Source organism: Falco punctatus, assembly GCF_963210335.1.
Source record: "Falco punctatus genome assembly, chromosome: 6".
Classification (NCBI taxonomy): Eukaryota; Metazoa; Chordata; class Aves; order Falconiformes; family Falconidae; genus Falco; species Falco punctatus.
The window spans coordinates 9,317,439-9,332,922 of NC_137585.1; the positions used below are offsets into that span (position 1 = coordinate 9,317,439).

General features: G+C 42.5%; 1 protein-coding gene across 1 annotated transcript; it reads right to left on the reverse strand.

Annotated features, from left to right (window-relative positions):
* Window positions 1-103: 103 nt before the first annotated feature.
* On the reverse strand, window positions 104-11,623 carry LOC308065594 (uncharacterized protein). The gene is made up of 8 exons (XM_080391679.1): window positions 10,030-11,623; window positions 8,905-8,949; window positions 5,678-5,722; window positions 3,489-3,533; window positions 3,016-3,054; window positions 2,123-2,170; window positions 1,254-1,304; window positions 104-293 (listed from the first exon to the last, which is right to left on the reverse strand). Coding segments are annotated over exons 1-8 (345 nt in total). The 5' UTR covers window positions 10,100-11,623; the 3' UTR covers window positions 104-291.
* Between the last annotated feature and the right edge of the window lie 3,861 nt (window positions 11,624-15,484).

Below are 15,484 nucleotides of genomic sequence, written 5' to 3' on the forward strand. Positions count from 1 at the left end.
TTGCAGGGAACCTGACCTCTAAAGTCCAGCCGATCAGCCAGGGTTCTCTACCTCTTGGTCCTCTCACTAAGAATAAAATCAAGGCACTACAACAGGGCAGGGCAAACGTTGATGCTGATTTATTGTAATCCAGATTCTAACAGCATCAAAACACAAAGAGGATTCAAAGCAAATTTTACAAAACAATTCCTACCCTACAAAACGGATTTAGTAACTTTAGCAATCAAATGTTCCTGTGATGGAGCTGAAATCACCAGCTGATGACCAGGTTTCTTCACTCTGTGCATCTCTTTCTATACAGGAAGAGAAGAAAAGAGGTATCAAATCCTGAGGTGGCTCTCAACTGTCCCAGCATGACATAACACTAAGGAACTGATCCATCTGCTCGTGATCCCCTTTTCCTTACTATCTCACAACGGTTCTTTAAAAGATGTACAGCTAAAATGCGGTTATCTGAGTTTAGATGCCTACAAAAGGCATTCACTTACAAAGCTGATCCTTTTCTCCGCCGTTATCCTCACCGTAGATGGATGCCTCTGTAACAAGACATCAGAAGGGTCACACTGCTGAACGTTACCCCCTTACACACACACAGTGAAGATAACAATACAGCCCCATGCCTTCATCTGCCAGGCAGGACATAGTGATCCCAGAGGGGGGATTGGTACAGATCAGGGTAGTCACAAGAAAACTCCAAAGGGGAAGCATAAAAATAGGATGCTCTGGAAGAGCCCAGGCTGCCTTTTCAACTAAAAGGGTTTATTACCTTAAAAAACAGCCATGCAACAAGCAATCCTAGATAATTTCAATCTACCCAAAGACACCTTATGCTTTTCTTTCCATCCAAACAAATCACCTTCAGAAGCAGACATAACCCTACTTTTAAAATTAAGATCTAGATCCAGAGCTCCAGATCTAGACATGTCTGATCAGATGTGGCAGACAGCCCAGTCACTAGTGAGCCAGGATGCAAATACAAACTAGAGGTAACAACTTCTGCCCTTCCTCATCCACGCACAAATTCATAAACTTCTAGTGGTAGGAGAAAGTTTGTGGTTTTGTTTTTTTTTAATTAGGCAACAGAGCATTGTCTCTATATCATGAAGATCTGGATCTCCAAACTGATAGAGACCATGAAGAAAACAGATAACATCTGTTAAAAAAGAAAAAGAGCAGTACTTTCACTTAGAGGACCAGAAAAGAAAAGAAAATTAAAAAAGAAAAAAAAAAAAGGAACAGATAGGAATACTCACATGGCTCCCCAGTCACAGATCCTTCATTCAAACTGATGCTGTGCTCAACTGCTGGCATAAGGAAAAGATGTTAAAAAACAAAAGACAAGCAAAATCCAGAAACCAGTAAGGCCAGTTCTTTGCAACAGATCACTCTATTATAACAAGTCCACTAGGCTTTCTGCTTCCAAACTGGGTATGAGGTACCCGAAAAAAGTGATCCAGAAGCCAGGCAGCATTAGTAACTGGCATAACTGCATGGACCACCTGGCACTGGCATGACGCTTCTCCAACTGCACTGTTGCAGAGAAGACAATGTAGCTTTAATGTCCTATGATGGTAAAACCAGGAATGCTGGAATTGCTATGCATTGGTTGTATCCCTTGCAATGTACATTTCTTCTCTGGAGATAACCCACATCTTACTTGTTCATGGTTTATGGATGGTTTCCCTTGTCCTGAATTTAGATCAGGATCCTAGCACAGCCAGGAGGCTTCCATATGTGATACTAAGACAACTGCTTATTATTTATATTACCAGAATATCTGGGTACACTCATTATGAGCCATGGGACTACTTCATTAGGCATTATTGTTTCATACCACAGCAAAAATACCTATCCTTGCCCTGTTTTCCTCAGCCAAGAGTTACATGCTTTCTGCATTTCTTTATCAAGTTATTCAGGCAAAACCTACTGCTTGATGCTCCCTCAGTGTGAAGACGTCTCTGTGGATTTAAAAAAGCCCCTACAGTCAGCAGCCCTCTCTCCAGCATTTTCATGCTTATAGTTCTTTGTAATGTGCCTGAAATTATTTTTTTTTCCACACTGTAATAAAGACAGAAACACTACTATTTATAAGCTAAATAAAACTGGAGTGGAAACTTCTTACATGTTCTCTTCTGCACATACTGCTCAGGGGAGATGATGCTGGGTTCACCTACAGAAACAGAAAAATCAGTACTCTATGGAAATGTACATTTCACATCCTTTTCAGCAAAACTCTTTGTAAATTGCCACTGTGGAGCAGTGTAGGGTTGGCTGCACTAGGCAGAGGAAGCGGAAGTAGCAAGCTAGCTGAATTTCCTGCATCGCCTCCTAGCAATATCAGTAACTGGTTAGTTTTTCATGCAAAGCTGGCTGTTTATTACGTACATAAAACGGATGGTGCTATTTTTGCCTTCTTAAAATAAGTACTCACAGATATTTTTTCCCTTTGCTTAGGTTTATATACAAAACTTCTATCTGCTGCAGGCTTGAAGAGTTTACGACAACAATAAAAATTAGTAAAATAGTGGCAATACAACAGACAAAAATGAAAAACGTGCCAAATGAGAAGGATATTTGGATACTGTTACAGAGGGCTTTGGGGTTCTAACATTTATTTTATTTCCATACTTTATTTACAGATGCAGAAAGGAAATGGATAAACACTTAGCTATTTCTCCTACTTAACAGCATGATGCAGCATACTAAAAATAACTACCTCCTCTCTGAGACCTCCAAGAAATTTTCTGACTAAACTAGAACAGACATGAAATTTTTAATATTTTTAGGATGAGCAAAAAGTCCATAAAGAATAAAAACCCCAGTCCTTCTGCCTCTTACTATAATTCACAAAGGAACAGGCTAAGAAACCAATATCCAGGCAGTGACCACAAAATTTTCCTTTTTCTCTCTACAGGCTATCATACACTGTAGGAATCCAAGGTATGTGTGAGAAAGGGTAACTGTGAGGGTCTTGGCTGAAGACGTTTGCAGGCCAAAGGAGCTCCCTGGACATACCAGTCAAGTAGTCTTCCTCTGCGATAGAGTCATGTTCAACTATTAAAAAAAAATAATATTGGCATGTTTTAAAAGGCAAAATTTTCTAAAGGCTTTAGAAGAAAACTCATCACATGAGAAAAGCACCAAGGTTCTAGTTTCATTCTGTGGAAGAAGCACTCAAGCCAAATGCAGAAGAGAAAGAGGAAGGCAACAGGATCCTGATCCACCCACCTCTTCTCCCCATCACCCCAACCCCTCTTGAAAGCCATACGACCAAGGAAAGAGTAATAAATATTTCACTTGCTACTGAGCAGACTGAAAACTAATATTGCTGGTGGGAGCTAAACCCCTCAGATTTCTCAGCATGTTTGGCCCTGTGTACAAGTGTTGCTTGTATACAATGGGAGCTACAGCCTTTCATGCAGGAATCACAAAGATACACCTCACAGTAACAAGAGTTAGATGCTTCAAAAGTAGCAAGACTAACTTACCGTACTCACTTCTCCTGCCTCTGCTTCCACCAGTGGTCACTTCATCTGCAGCAATGAATATAAGAGTATATTTAGACCAGTCATGCTCTACTAGATGCTCTCCAACACCTGCAAACCCTCAGGTACATGGGGCCAACTGCTGTGTCTATGTACCAAAGGAACAAGAACATCTGGGCTACTGGGAAAATACGATATCTAAGACATGCTCCACTGCACCAGTATCAGTGGTATTGCAGTAGAGATGCCAGTTTGTGCAAGCTGTTACCTCTGCAATAAACATTTGCTCCTTCTTGTTCTGTACCAGAAAATACTCATCTTTCTGTTGTGATGACTGAATTATCTGAGACACTACACTGTGAGCCCCGGCCAGAGAACTGATCCAAATAAGGGGAAAATGCAAAAAGAAAAGCTGGAGTTGCAGCTAATGCTTGAATAATCAACCAAGAGCTTTAAAGAATCAGTCACAGACTGTGGTTAACAGGGTGTTCCGAAAACAAAAGGGTCTTGTGCAGCACAGTGAAAACCAAAACATAACACGAAGAAAACATTTAAGCTGCAGGATATTCACTGAGCTTAGCTCCATTCCAGTGAAAGGTGAGTTCAGCTAGACAAAAAAAAGAACAACATTGCAAATACATATGGCCAGGAATAACTGTCAGTTACTGCTATTCTTTTATGTAGGCTACCTTTTCCTACAAAATGTTTTAAACTATCTGTTAAGGAGGCATTTCAGTGTTAACATGCCATCTCAGATTAACCTGCAATCACACCAAAAGCCAGAATGGAACAACTACTGCAGGGTGGAACTGAAGTGTGTCAGCACAGCAATGCAAAGGATTTAAAAAAACCCTAAAACTGCCCTGGGACATACTGAAACATACAAATAAAGCTATGGGGGCTCCCCTGGGCTGAGCTAGAAGGGAGGCTTCAGGGCAGGAGTGCAAAGCCCTGGCAGAATGATGTGGAAACAAAATTAAAATAGAAACGATGTCTTATTTTAGGACCACTGGACTCAATGATGCATATATTCTTCACTCTTTAATACCACAGTTTAAAACTGAACTAACATGCTTCAAAGTAATTTTAATTTATTCCTTAGACCATTAGTAAAGAAAAAAAAAATCCTTTTTTTTTTACTTCTAGCAATTATCAGGTAGAGGTAACAAATATCAAGGTTAAGAAGAGTTTTGAAGAAAAAAAGGATGACACTTAATTCACCTGCTGCCTTTCGAGCTGAGTCTTTGTTGTGAGAAGTGATTTTTAGGAAAGGTAATCAAAGCAGACAAATTAGTTTCTTTCTAGTCTTGTGCACTTGCCAGTGTTGGTTGAAGAGCAAAGTATGAAAGAAAGAGACCCAGACTTGACAAAAAGACTTCTCCCTATTGTTCTAAGGATTATTTTGAAATGCTTGCAAGTATTATTGTATATTTCCTTATACTTTATTTTGTCCTCACAATTTCTAACGTAGTCATTGACAACGAACATAATACATAACAGACACAGCTACAGGAAGGTCTTTTTCTTTTCCTGTGTAGATTTAGAGAACATCTTTATAAAAATTGCTCATTTCAAGAAAAATGAGCAATGTCCAGGTGGACAGCTGAACCATAACAAAGTCGTCTCTAAAAGAACATATTTCCTGACAGCATGAAATATGCAGAGTACAGGCAGCTTAAACCAAAGGAAAAAGTAATATTTCCTATAGCAAACCACCAGAGGGTAACAGCATATTTTCTTAGGAAAAAAGTAGAAGCAGCACTACCAGAAAAATGCATATTGCTATTAATGAATAAGTTACTGGTTACAAATTTAACTACTGCATTTTCAGAGAAGAATTAGGACTGCTCAGATATGGACTTACTCCTTTTATTCTGTACTTGTTTCTTCTACAGAAGAGCTGAAGTGCAGGATAAACAAAACTAGTTTTCATTAAAACCACATGTTGGAAAACTGGAAGAAAAGTCTTTTATTCAAAAACTTATTTTTTTGATAGTGGAAATTTGTTATTCCTAAATAGAAGATTTTTATGTCCTTTTTCCAAAGAGGGAAAGAACAAGATCCATCATTTCATAGCTGTGCTTTTCTTTTCCTTTAGTATCACTAACTGCAATATTTTGGAGGCATTAGCATGCTTCCATGGGATCCCTTGTTTCTAGGAAAGTAAATAAGTAATTTAGGTGCAAACTCACCAAGTATCTTTGTTATTTCTTCTTCAGTAAAAGACTGGGTGAAACCTGGTGAGACAAATAAAAAGACTCAAAAACTGTTGGAAACATTTTAGAAAAAACAATTACTAACTGATTTCATCTTAATTGCATCTGTCAGATCTTTCATAGTTATCATGTGTAGCAAATACTAAACAAAATGAAATTAACAAAGGGAATTTTTGCCTATGAACATATTCTTAAAGAGTTAAGTTTCTTGTGACAGCATTCCTCTGGGAAGTGGTGTGATTTACATTACCTGAGTCTCTTGATTTAGACTAAGCGACAGCATATATTGTATGAATCAATCCTGAAAAGACCACAGCAGGATCGAACCATATGTAATAAAACCTCTTACATATCCAGTTTCTGGAATATTGTATTGCTTCTCTTGGACATTTTAAAAGCCTTTTAACTACACTGGATACTAATCTGAGCTAATTTAAGACATAAAGTAAAACAAGACTCAACACGTCTAGTATGTTACTTTCACTGTGTAAGAAGAAATTCAGAGAGCTGCCCACTACCCTCTTGAGATGCGGTTGAGACATGGAGCCAATTTCAATGTGAAATAAAAGCTAGTGAAGCCCAAGCAGGGTCTAGAAAGGAAAAGGCATCAAGAGACTCCTTGGGTAGATCTAGACATAAAGAACAAGGTTGCTGCAGAACCAAGATTTCTGTGCATCCGTGCCTGTCCTGCCCAGCTGGCTTCTGTCAGAAGTTATTCACAAATGCTAACATAGTACTGTAAAAACATTAAGGCCAACATTTAAAAGAAAAATGGTTGTTGGCTTCAGGTACTCCGTTTGGGGCCACAATTAACATACAGACTCTAATGTACCTGGAATATTTCTCCATATATTAGAAAAGTAAAACTGTATTTCATTATGTATGACGATATAGTGTCGTGCTTTAACCCCAGCGGGGCAACAAGCACCACGCAGCCACTCACTCACTCCCCCTCACCCAGAGGGATGGAGAGGAGAATCAGAAAGGAATGTAAAACTCCAGGGTTGAGATAAGAGCAATTTAATAGGTAAAGCAAAAGCCGTGCACGCAAGCAAAGCAAAGCAGGGAATTCATTCACCAATTCCCATGGGCAGGCAGGTTCAGCCATCCCCAGGAAAGCCGGGCTCCGTCACATGTAACGGTTACTCAGGAAGACAAACACCATAATGCCAGATGTCCCCCCTCCCTTCCTTCTTCTTCCCCCACTTTATATACTTAGCATGACATCATATGGTATGGAATATCCCTTTGGCTAGCTTGGGTCACCTGTCCTGGCTGTGTCCCCTCCCAATTTCCTGTGCCCCCATAGCCCTCTCGCTGGCAGGGCCCAAGGAACTGATAAGTCCTTGATCCAGTATAAAGATCACCCAGCAACAACTAAAAACTAAAGACATCAGTGTCTTATCAACATTATTCTGACATCACAGCCAAAACACAGTGCTCTGCTAACTACTAAGAAGAAAATTAACTCTATCCCAGCTGAAACCAAGACATATAGCATTATTTTCACTTTCCTCAGCAATCCAGCTCCTTCTCTGCAGTCACAGTTTTATCTGCTGACTTCAGTAATTAATATTTGTTTCAACTTTTATTGCAGGGGTCCTCAAACCTTTTAAACCAGGGGCCGGCGCGTGGATTAAGTGGCAGGAAGTAATCTGCGGCTGCTTGGTTTACCCCCCCACCCCCAACCCCCGGCAGGAGGGTTCTGTAAATACTGGGGGCCGGGCTGAGGACCCTGGGGGGCCGTATCCAGCCTGCAGGCCGTAGTTTGAGGGCCCCTGTTCTATTGGCTTTACAGAGCAGACTGCCATTTATTAGAGCCCTGGTGCAGAATCAGGGAGAAGTGTTCCAGTGCTTGTTTTGTTACTGAACTCCTGTCTGATTTTTGGCAGGACATGAAGCCTTTGTGTGTGTCCGTATTGATGTGCAAAATGAGTGTTGATAAATACATTAAAAATTGTTAGCCAGTGATGGAAGGCATGCAAGTAGCCTGGATTAAAAGCGAGGAGGGCTCAGAGACAGAGCTGCATCCTTTTTTTTTTTTTAAGAACATTTTTAGAATCATAGAATCACAGAATTTATTAGGTTGGGAAAGACCTTTAAGATTAGAGTCCAACTATTAACCTACCACCACCAAGTTCACCACTAAACCATGTCCCTAAGCACATCTACATGTCTTTCTTTCAAATACCTCCAGGAGATGGTGACTCAACCACTTCTCTGGGCAGCCTGTTCCAATGCCTGACAGCCCTGACAGAAATTTTTCCTAATATCTAATCTAAACCTCCCCAGTGCATCTTGAGGCTGTCTCCTCCTGTCCTATCACTTGTTACTTGGGAGAAGAGACTGACACCTACTTCATTACAACCTCCTTTCAGGTAGTTGTAGAAGTGATAAAACCTCCCCTGAGCCTCCTTCTTTGCACACTGAACAACCCGGTTCCCTCACCTGCTTCTCACAAGTCTTGTCCTCTAGATGCTTCACCAGCTTCCTTGCCTTTCTTTGGACATGCTCCAGCAACTCAATGTCTTCCTTGTAGTGAGGGTCCCAAAACTGAACACAGTGTTCAGGGTGTGGCCTCACTAGTGCCAAATACAGGGGCAAGTACAGTTCCCTTGTCCTACTGGCCACATTGTTTCGGATACAAGCCAGGGTGCTTGGCCTTCCTGGTCACACTGCTGGCACACATTCAGCCACCTGCCAATGAACACTCCCAGGTCCTTTTCCCCCAGGCAGCTTTCCACCCACCCTTCCCCAAGCCTGTAGTGTTGCATGGAGTTGTTGCAACTCAAGTGCAGGACCTGGCACTTCTCCCTGTTGAACCTCATACAATTGGCCTTGGCCCATCAATCCAGGCTGTCCAGATCCCTCTGAAGAGCCTTCCTACCCTGAAGCAGATAAACACTCCTGCCCAACCTGGTGTTGTCTGTTTTCTTCTGTGAGAATCAGTTCTGAAGTTTCAGTCAACAATATCCATTCAAACACATTGAAATATATGTCCTAGGGGCTGACATATGCTGGAAAGCATTATAGTAATCAGTTTTCCCCATTTTTAGGGTTGATTTTCATAGCAGGAAGCTTGAGATGTGAGCCAGACTGCAATGCCGTACATAAACTTATAAAACTCTGCATGGCTGAATAGGAGCTCCTGGTCTGGGTGTCCACTCATTTTGTAGTTTGTTATGTGGGGAAAAAAAACTCACCAGTAACTTCTGTGGTTGTGCCCTCCAGGTGAGAAGCTGTAATATCTGAGGAAAATAATTATGAGAAATAATTAAGTATCTCCTGTACACGCAGAGGACATGAAATACTTGCCTAAAGCTTTAACATCCACAGCAAACAGCAGTCTCCACTGTCTTGAAAGGCCTTCAACTGTGAGTCCCTAAGAGCTATTTCGATCTCTAGAAGTTGCGGGCACAAACAGTTATGAGACTAGCTGAATCGTTGCTTCTCAACAGCATCTTGGGTCTCCACACAGCACCTGTGTTATCATGGAATGGTTTGGGCTGGAAGGGACCTTTAAAGGCCATCTAGCAGGGACATCTTCCACCAGATCAGGTAGCTCAGAGCACTGTCTAGCCTGACTTTACTGAGAGCTGTGTTCAGCACCTGGTACATGTGCTAAGAAAAGCTCCTGTGCAGATTTTGTCTTAGAAAGGAAAAAGGATTCAACTATTGCAAGATTTATCTCAACTGAGGAGGAGATGACGCACAGCAGGCAACAACCTGCAAGCAAACCCGTGACGATGGGCATGCCAGGGAAGGGCCCCTAGAAAAAACATACACACACACACCCCCCCCCAATAAGTTGTCTGGGGAAAGCTGCTCTACCCAAACAAACCCCAGCTCGCAGGATGGGCTGTACGCCCTTGCTGGCACACACACCAGCAGGGCCGCTGGGATCACGCCAGCCTGCACCTGCCCAAACGGCAGGCTTGGTGCCCCGGTCAGGTGCGCTGTCCCCCTCAGGCACGCTGTCCCGCCCGAAGGCACCCCGATAGCCTCAGGCGCGGTGTCCCCCGCAGGCGCACTGTCCCCCCTCAGGCGCCCCGTCCCGCCTCAGGCGCGCTGTGCCCCCCTCAGGCGCGGTGTCCCGCCTCAGGCGCCCCGTGCCCGCCTCAGGCGCGCTGTGCCCCCCTCAGGCGCGGTGTCCCGCCTCAGGCGCCCCGTCCCGCCTCAGGCGCGCTGTGCCCCCCTCAGGCGCGGTGTCCCGCCTCAGGCGCCCCGTCCCGCCTCAGGCCCACTGTGCCCCCCTCAGGCGCGCTGCCCGAGGCCGCACAGAGCGGTCGTGCCACTCAACCCACCCCGCGGGGACGGTGCCGGGTTACCTGGTGCGGCGGTGGGGAAGGCCAGTAGCGGGGCCAGCCAGGCCAGGAGCAGCAGGGCTTCTCTCAGCATGGTTCGAGGCTCACCCGCTGCGAGAGACCACTGGCGGAGCACGGCCCCGCCGCTACTTGAGGAGCAGCCGTGGGGGTGGGACGGGGAGGGGACAGGCTGGGCACACCGCGGCCGGCCGGGAACCTATTCCCGCATTTTACGGGCAGTGGAAATTCCCATTTAGCCGTTCGCTGGTTTGCAAAAGCCTAGCCTGGGGCAGGGCGGGTGGCTTGGCCCTTCTGAAGCAGGGGGAGGGGACCACCCTGCGGGGGTGGCTCAGCTCAGCTCGATTCAGCAGCTCTCCCCGTGGCCATGGCCATGACCTTGGTGCTTCCAGCTTCTGTGCCAGGCCCGGAGGAGGACCGGCATCCCTGAAAGCACAGATAGGGCTTTTTTTGCATGCTGTAAGCTCATCTAACAGAATATAATATGCCGCCTGATAACCCCAGCTTGGGAGGACGTGTGACGTTTTCTGGATTGTTCTTTATTTTTAGTAATTCTTTTGCACATTATTATATTGGCCTGAAATAAACCTAGCTTATTTATTATTTTCTAGAAGAAAAGGAAGTTGGCCTTCATTACACCACGATTCCAGACTTCCTCCTCATTGCTTTTAAAGAGTCTGTCTAGATCATCCTAATTTGATCCTTCTGCCTTTACATTTACAAGAAGGCCCATCAAATTTGAGGGAATTGCTCAGAGATATTCTATGGCTGCCTTCCCAAACTGTGAGCGCAGTAATCAGCTGTGGTGTGACTAGATCCTCTATTAGATATCTATGAATCCACACAGGTGAGCACCTTCAGAGAACTACCTTCTAATTCTCCTGATCAAGAATGAGTTGTCTCTCTACCTTGGGAAAAGCAACTGCTAGAAATCAAGTGACTTATCTTAATTAACAGCATAATATGCTTTTAAACATGGCAGACCTTGCCTGCATGAGACACTAAGGGTGATCAAAATGTCTTAATTAAAGGCTAGTTATTCTTTAGATGACACCTTTTACTTGTCTAGACAGGGTGAGGTGATAGCTGTGTGATCATTAATACCAGACCTGGGCCCTGGAGGGTTAAGGAGCAGTACAGGGTTGTGCACAAGGTCATATTTCTGATGAATCAGTCTGGGACAGCATTTAAGCCAGTAAGTTTTTCCAGCTATGAAAGGTCAGATAATGACTGATCTGGCATCGAGTCTAGAGGTACAACATTGGGCCTTCAATATTGTGAGAGTTTCAAACAGCACAAAGTAAAGATGTTTTCTTGTGACACTAGAAAACCTCAGGGCAGATTTACCATGATGCCAAAGCCTGGTCTCAGTTTCTTTGCTTACCAGAAAATGTCTCTTCTTCATGCTCTGTAACAGACTACAAGGCCTATTTGTTCAACTCTTAGGAAAAGAAAGAAACCCCCAAAACCCAGATGCTGGATTAGCCACACAGAAATTCTGAAGTGTTTTGATGGAAATCCAAAATAAGGAGTCACTAGTAAGCAACGGTATCTGCAGAAGAACATGGTTTCAAAATGGAATTTGATAGACCCTATGCAAACTCCACAGGGTGCTCAGCACAGCCTGTATAAGAGGGGGTGGGGGCTTCAGCCAGTGTGTGCTTGCAGAGCATTAAAAGGTGAGCAATCTAGTGTTTCTAGATGAAACTCTGAGCTGACATGGTGTCCTTGACCTCAGCTTTTCTGTCATGCAACTGATGCAGTCCCAGACTCTATGAGTCATGTTCAGAAGCACAACATGTTCAGGAACCCCTCTGAGATTTCATAATGAAGGGATTGCTTCATTGTTGCAGCTACATTGTTACATTTTAATAATAATTCTCTCTTTTTTTGTGTGTGTGTGATTTTTATGCCAGAAAGTGAAGGAGGTTTGGGCAAAAATGGTATGGAATCTCTGGACAAGAGAAGGCTTCAACAGCTGTTTTAGTCTCTTCCCAACTTTGTGTTTATTACATCATCTAGCAGTAGAGTTTATTTTGGAGAATGCCTAATAGCATGGACATTCTTAAAATACTGTAATTATTGTACATTATCTCTCAGTGGACCCATCCACTTTGTCTCAGGTGGAAGAAGATTCCTACTCTTGATAGTCCTTCCACACTACAGAAAAGCTCCAGGCTTCTTGAGTTACTGCAGATTAAACTGCAAATAAAACATACGAGCTTCAGCTGCTTCCCCTGCAAAACCAAGGAACTGGGCTGAGTAGTTGTTACTTTCATTGGTTTTCACCACTAACAGAAGTCCCACTGTCCAAATTTCTGCCCTCAGTGACATGTTTCACCATCATTGGGATGTGACCACAAGGTTGACTGTCGTTCTGTAAACCATCCTCTAGATTATGCACAAAAAATAGTAGCCTCCAGCTCACCCTATTGCAGCTTTGCAGAATCTGTAGGGTGAGCACAGATGAAAAGCTGTTGATGATTAATCACTCTAAAGTGTCATTCTGACACACAGAGGAAAGCTGAAAAATAGGTGTATTAGTATATATATGCTCATTCTCCATGACCATTTTCACATGAGAAATGGCGAAGAAAATAATCACAGCTATGAGCAGACTCCACAGCACTCTTTTGCTAATGCTTTATGTACCTCTGTTCATCAGGGGAAATATTTTTCATGTTGAGGCTTGAATTTTCCTTTCATATAAACAATTTTTTTGCAAAATGCCTGTCTACTACTGTGGTGTATTTGGGTAATACACTACAGAGGGAAGGAGGAAAGGTACAATGAGTGAAAAATGTTATTCTGCAGTGAAGTTTAAGTATATATTTTAGAGGTAACCTCGATAAATAGATTGGATGTATAACTGCAATACAAATAGTACTTCATGTTTAGGAGATAAATTATGCCACTGAATCAAGTTGCAGGATAGAGAGGCAAATGGCTGGTGCCAGCAGTGATCTGTAGCGTGACTCCTCGTATCCCTAATTCCAGGGTGGACAGACAACAAATACCAGCTATGAAAAATAACAGTACATGGCATGTAGTTCACTGTGTTGCCATACCATTGAGTAGTGGGATGAGGTCAGATGGGTCCACCTGCCATCCAGACTTGAGGTAAAGGGACCTAGATCTAAGCTGGTCTTCATTTTACCAAAGAAATCTCCACTCAGACAATTGAAAGAAAAAAGAAAGTAAAACCTCTAATCATTAACTTTTGTCTCATTTAATGTTGAATAACTAAGCTGCATACAGGGACAGTTCAGCTTGAATACATTAACCATCTAAAGCTCCTGTATTTAATATAAAGAACAATCATCAAGGGTTAAGACTGATTTATATTTTTTTTTGAGAAAAGTAGGATGCCAAGAAAATAATTCAGATATTGTTCTCTGATCTACTTTCATTATCTTCTTCAGAGATTCTGGATGTATTTGCAAAGAACAAAAGCAGAGGCTGAACTCAGTAACTACAAAATTAAACATGTAATTATTTTAATAAGGTGTAACGCCAGTGTAAGGAGTTTTTCTAGGTTGTGCTGGTTAGAAATTTTCTAATTAAACAGTTTTCTGTATTTAAATATTGACTGATCAAAAAAACCCTCCCAATACTCATATCGAAGAATTACTGAGTCATAAAGAATGAAAATCATGCTGTCTTAATTTCAGTGGATTTCAGGTTTTCGTTTCAAAATGTATTTTCTTATTACCAGAAAAAATGCAAAGCACTACGGAGCTTAAGCTGCTTGTGCACATTCAGGCAGAGCTCCCTTCAGTACACAAGAGGGCTGGACTCTCTTGAGTGGTTTTTACAGGGTCCCTTGTGGTCTTGCCTTTTATTTTCTCTACTGGAGTACTGAAAAAGTAGAGGAAAGTTAAAATAAAAGCACATCTTAATTTGTAGTGAAAGTAAATATTTTGAGGAACACTAAAGAATTTCTACCCCAAATGCTCTGTAACATAAAATTTAATCATTCAGTGCTTCATTCTCCCTGAAGCAAAACTAAGGACTGTAATAATGGAATTTCCCCCAAAGCACAATTTCTCTCCTGAATAGCTCTTATCTTACACTGTCATGAAATCTCTGGGGTAGGGTATGTATGGCTGAGGAGTGGCTGGCTATGGAAACCACCCAGTCCTTCTCTAAGTTCCAAATATCCTAATTGGTCTACTGGGGGGAAAAAAAAAAAAAAGAAAAAAAAAAAAGTTGAGCAGAGGATATTTTGGTCCTCCCTGTCTACCTTTTGGTAGATAACTAGAGAAAAGCTGTAAGAAAGGAATAGGAAGAAGCAGGTTTCACTTACTAGATGGTTGCCCATGTGGCTGCCAGCCTAGTTGACCATTTGTTTGTAAAACAGATTCCCTGCTTGCTTCTCCGCTAAGGTCCCCATTTGGTTTTCCAGATTCTGAGACACCAGATTCCCCATGAGAAACAGAGAGGAATGTAAACATTCATGCATAAGTGCCTACAACATACAAAATGAGGTGATATTTATCCCCTGTAACATTGTTCTCTTGGATGCCCCATTCAGCTCCTAATTCATTTGGGATTACAGAATGAAGTGTATCAAAATGGTATGGCATTATCGTTTACTTCATCATCATCCTGTAGCATATCCATGGAATCCAGGGGCATGTGTTGGTTTTCCTCACCTTTGTGTCAAAGTTGCATTTGGAAGAATTGGAATTAAACCACTAGGAGACCTTTTCCCACCCCCCACCCTTGAGGAGTACAGTGACACACAGTAACAGTACATGCTTTATTTGCAAATGAGGATCATCTTGAATTCCCGTGTAGGACTAACTTACTAGAATTAGGAAAAAAGAAAAAAGTAATCAGATGGACTGTTGAGGGACATATACACTTACAGAACCAGTCCCCAGCTCATCCTCTGTGAAAACAAAGGAAGCTTATCTGAATGGACCAGAACTGTAACACTGTGATGACAGAGGTCAGAAAATTTCCTTTGCATTCAGGGCCAGTTCAGACCTCAGAAGCCAGACGTAGTTTTGTGTTCAGTACAGAGATAGGGTGACTTAGGTTCACCAGAATCAGCAAGAAGAAATGCAGAGCAAGATGCATTTGAGACTTCTGCAATATTGTAATGCTACCAACTCATTCAGAAAGAAAACCTGTTTGATGAGTGAGGAATCTAGGGCCTTCTGATTCTTGTGCATCCTTGAGCATCTTGTATCTCAACAGCCTGGTCATGCTAACAACAAATGACCATATTGTAGTCACTGAATTTGCTGCTCTGATCAGGAATGCAGACAAGACATTCTTGGCAGCTTTGAAGTAAAAAGGGTTCCAGGTGGAATCTCACCCCTGAAATATCAATGAACTTCAAAGTCCACTAAGGTTACCTTGTGTTTATATCAGAGAAGTTGTAAAAAAAACCCAACAGTATCATTGCCTTTTCCACTGTTACTGCTATCTCGAATGAAGCCCCCATGGGCAG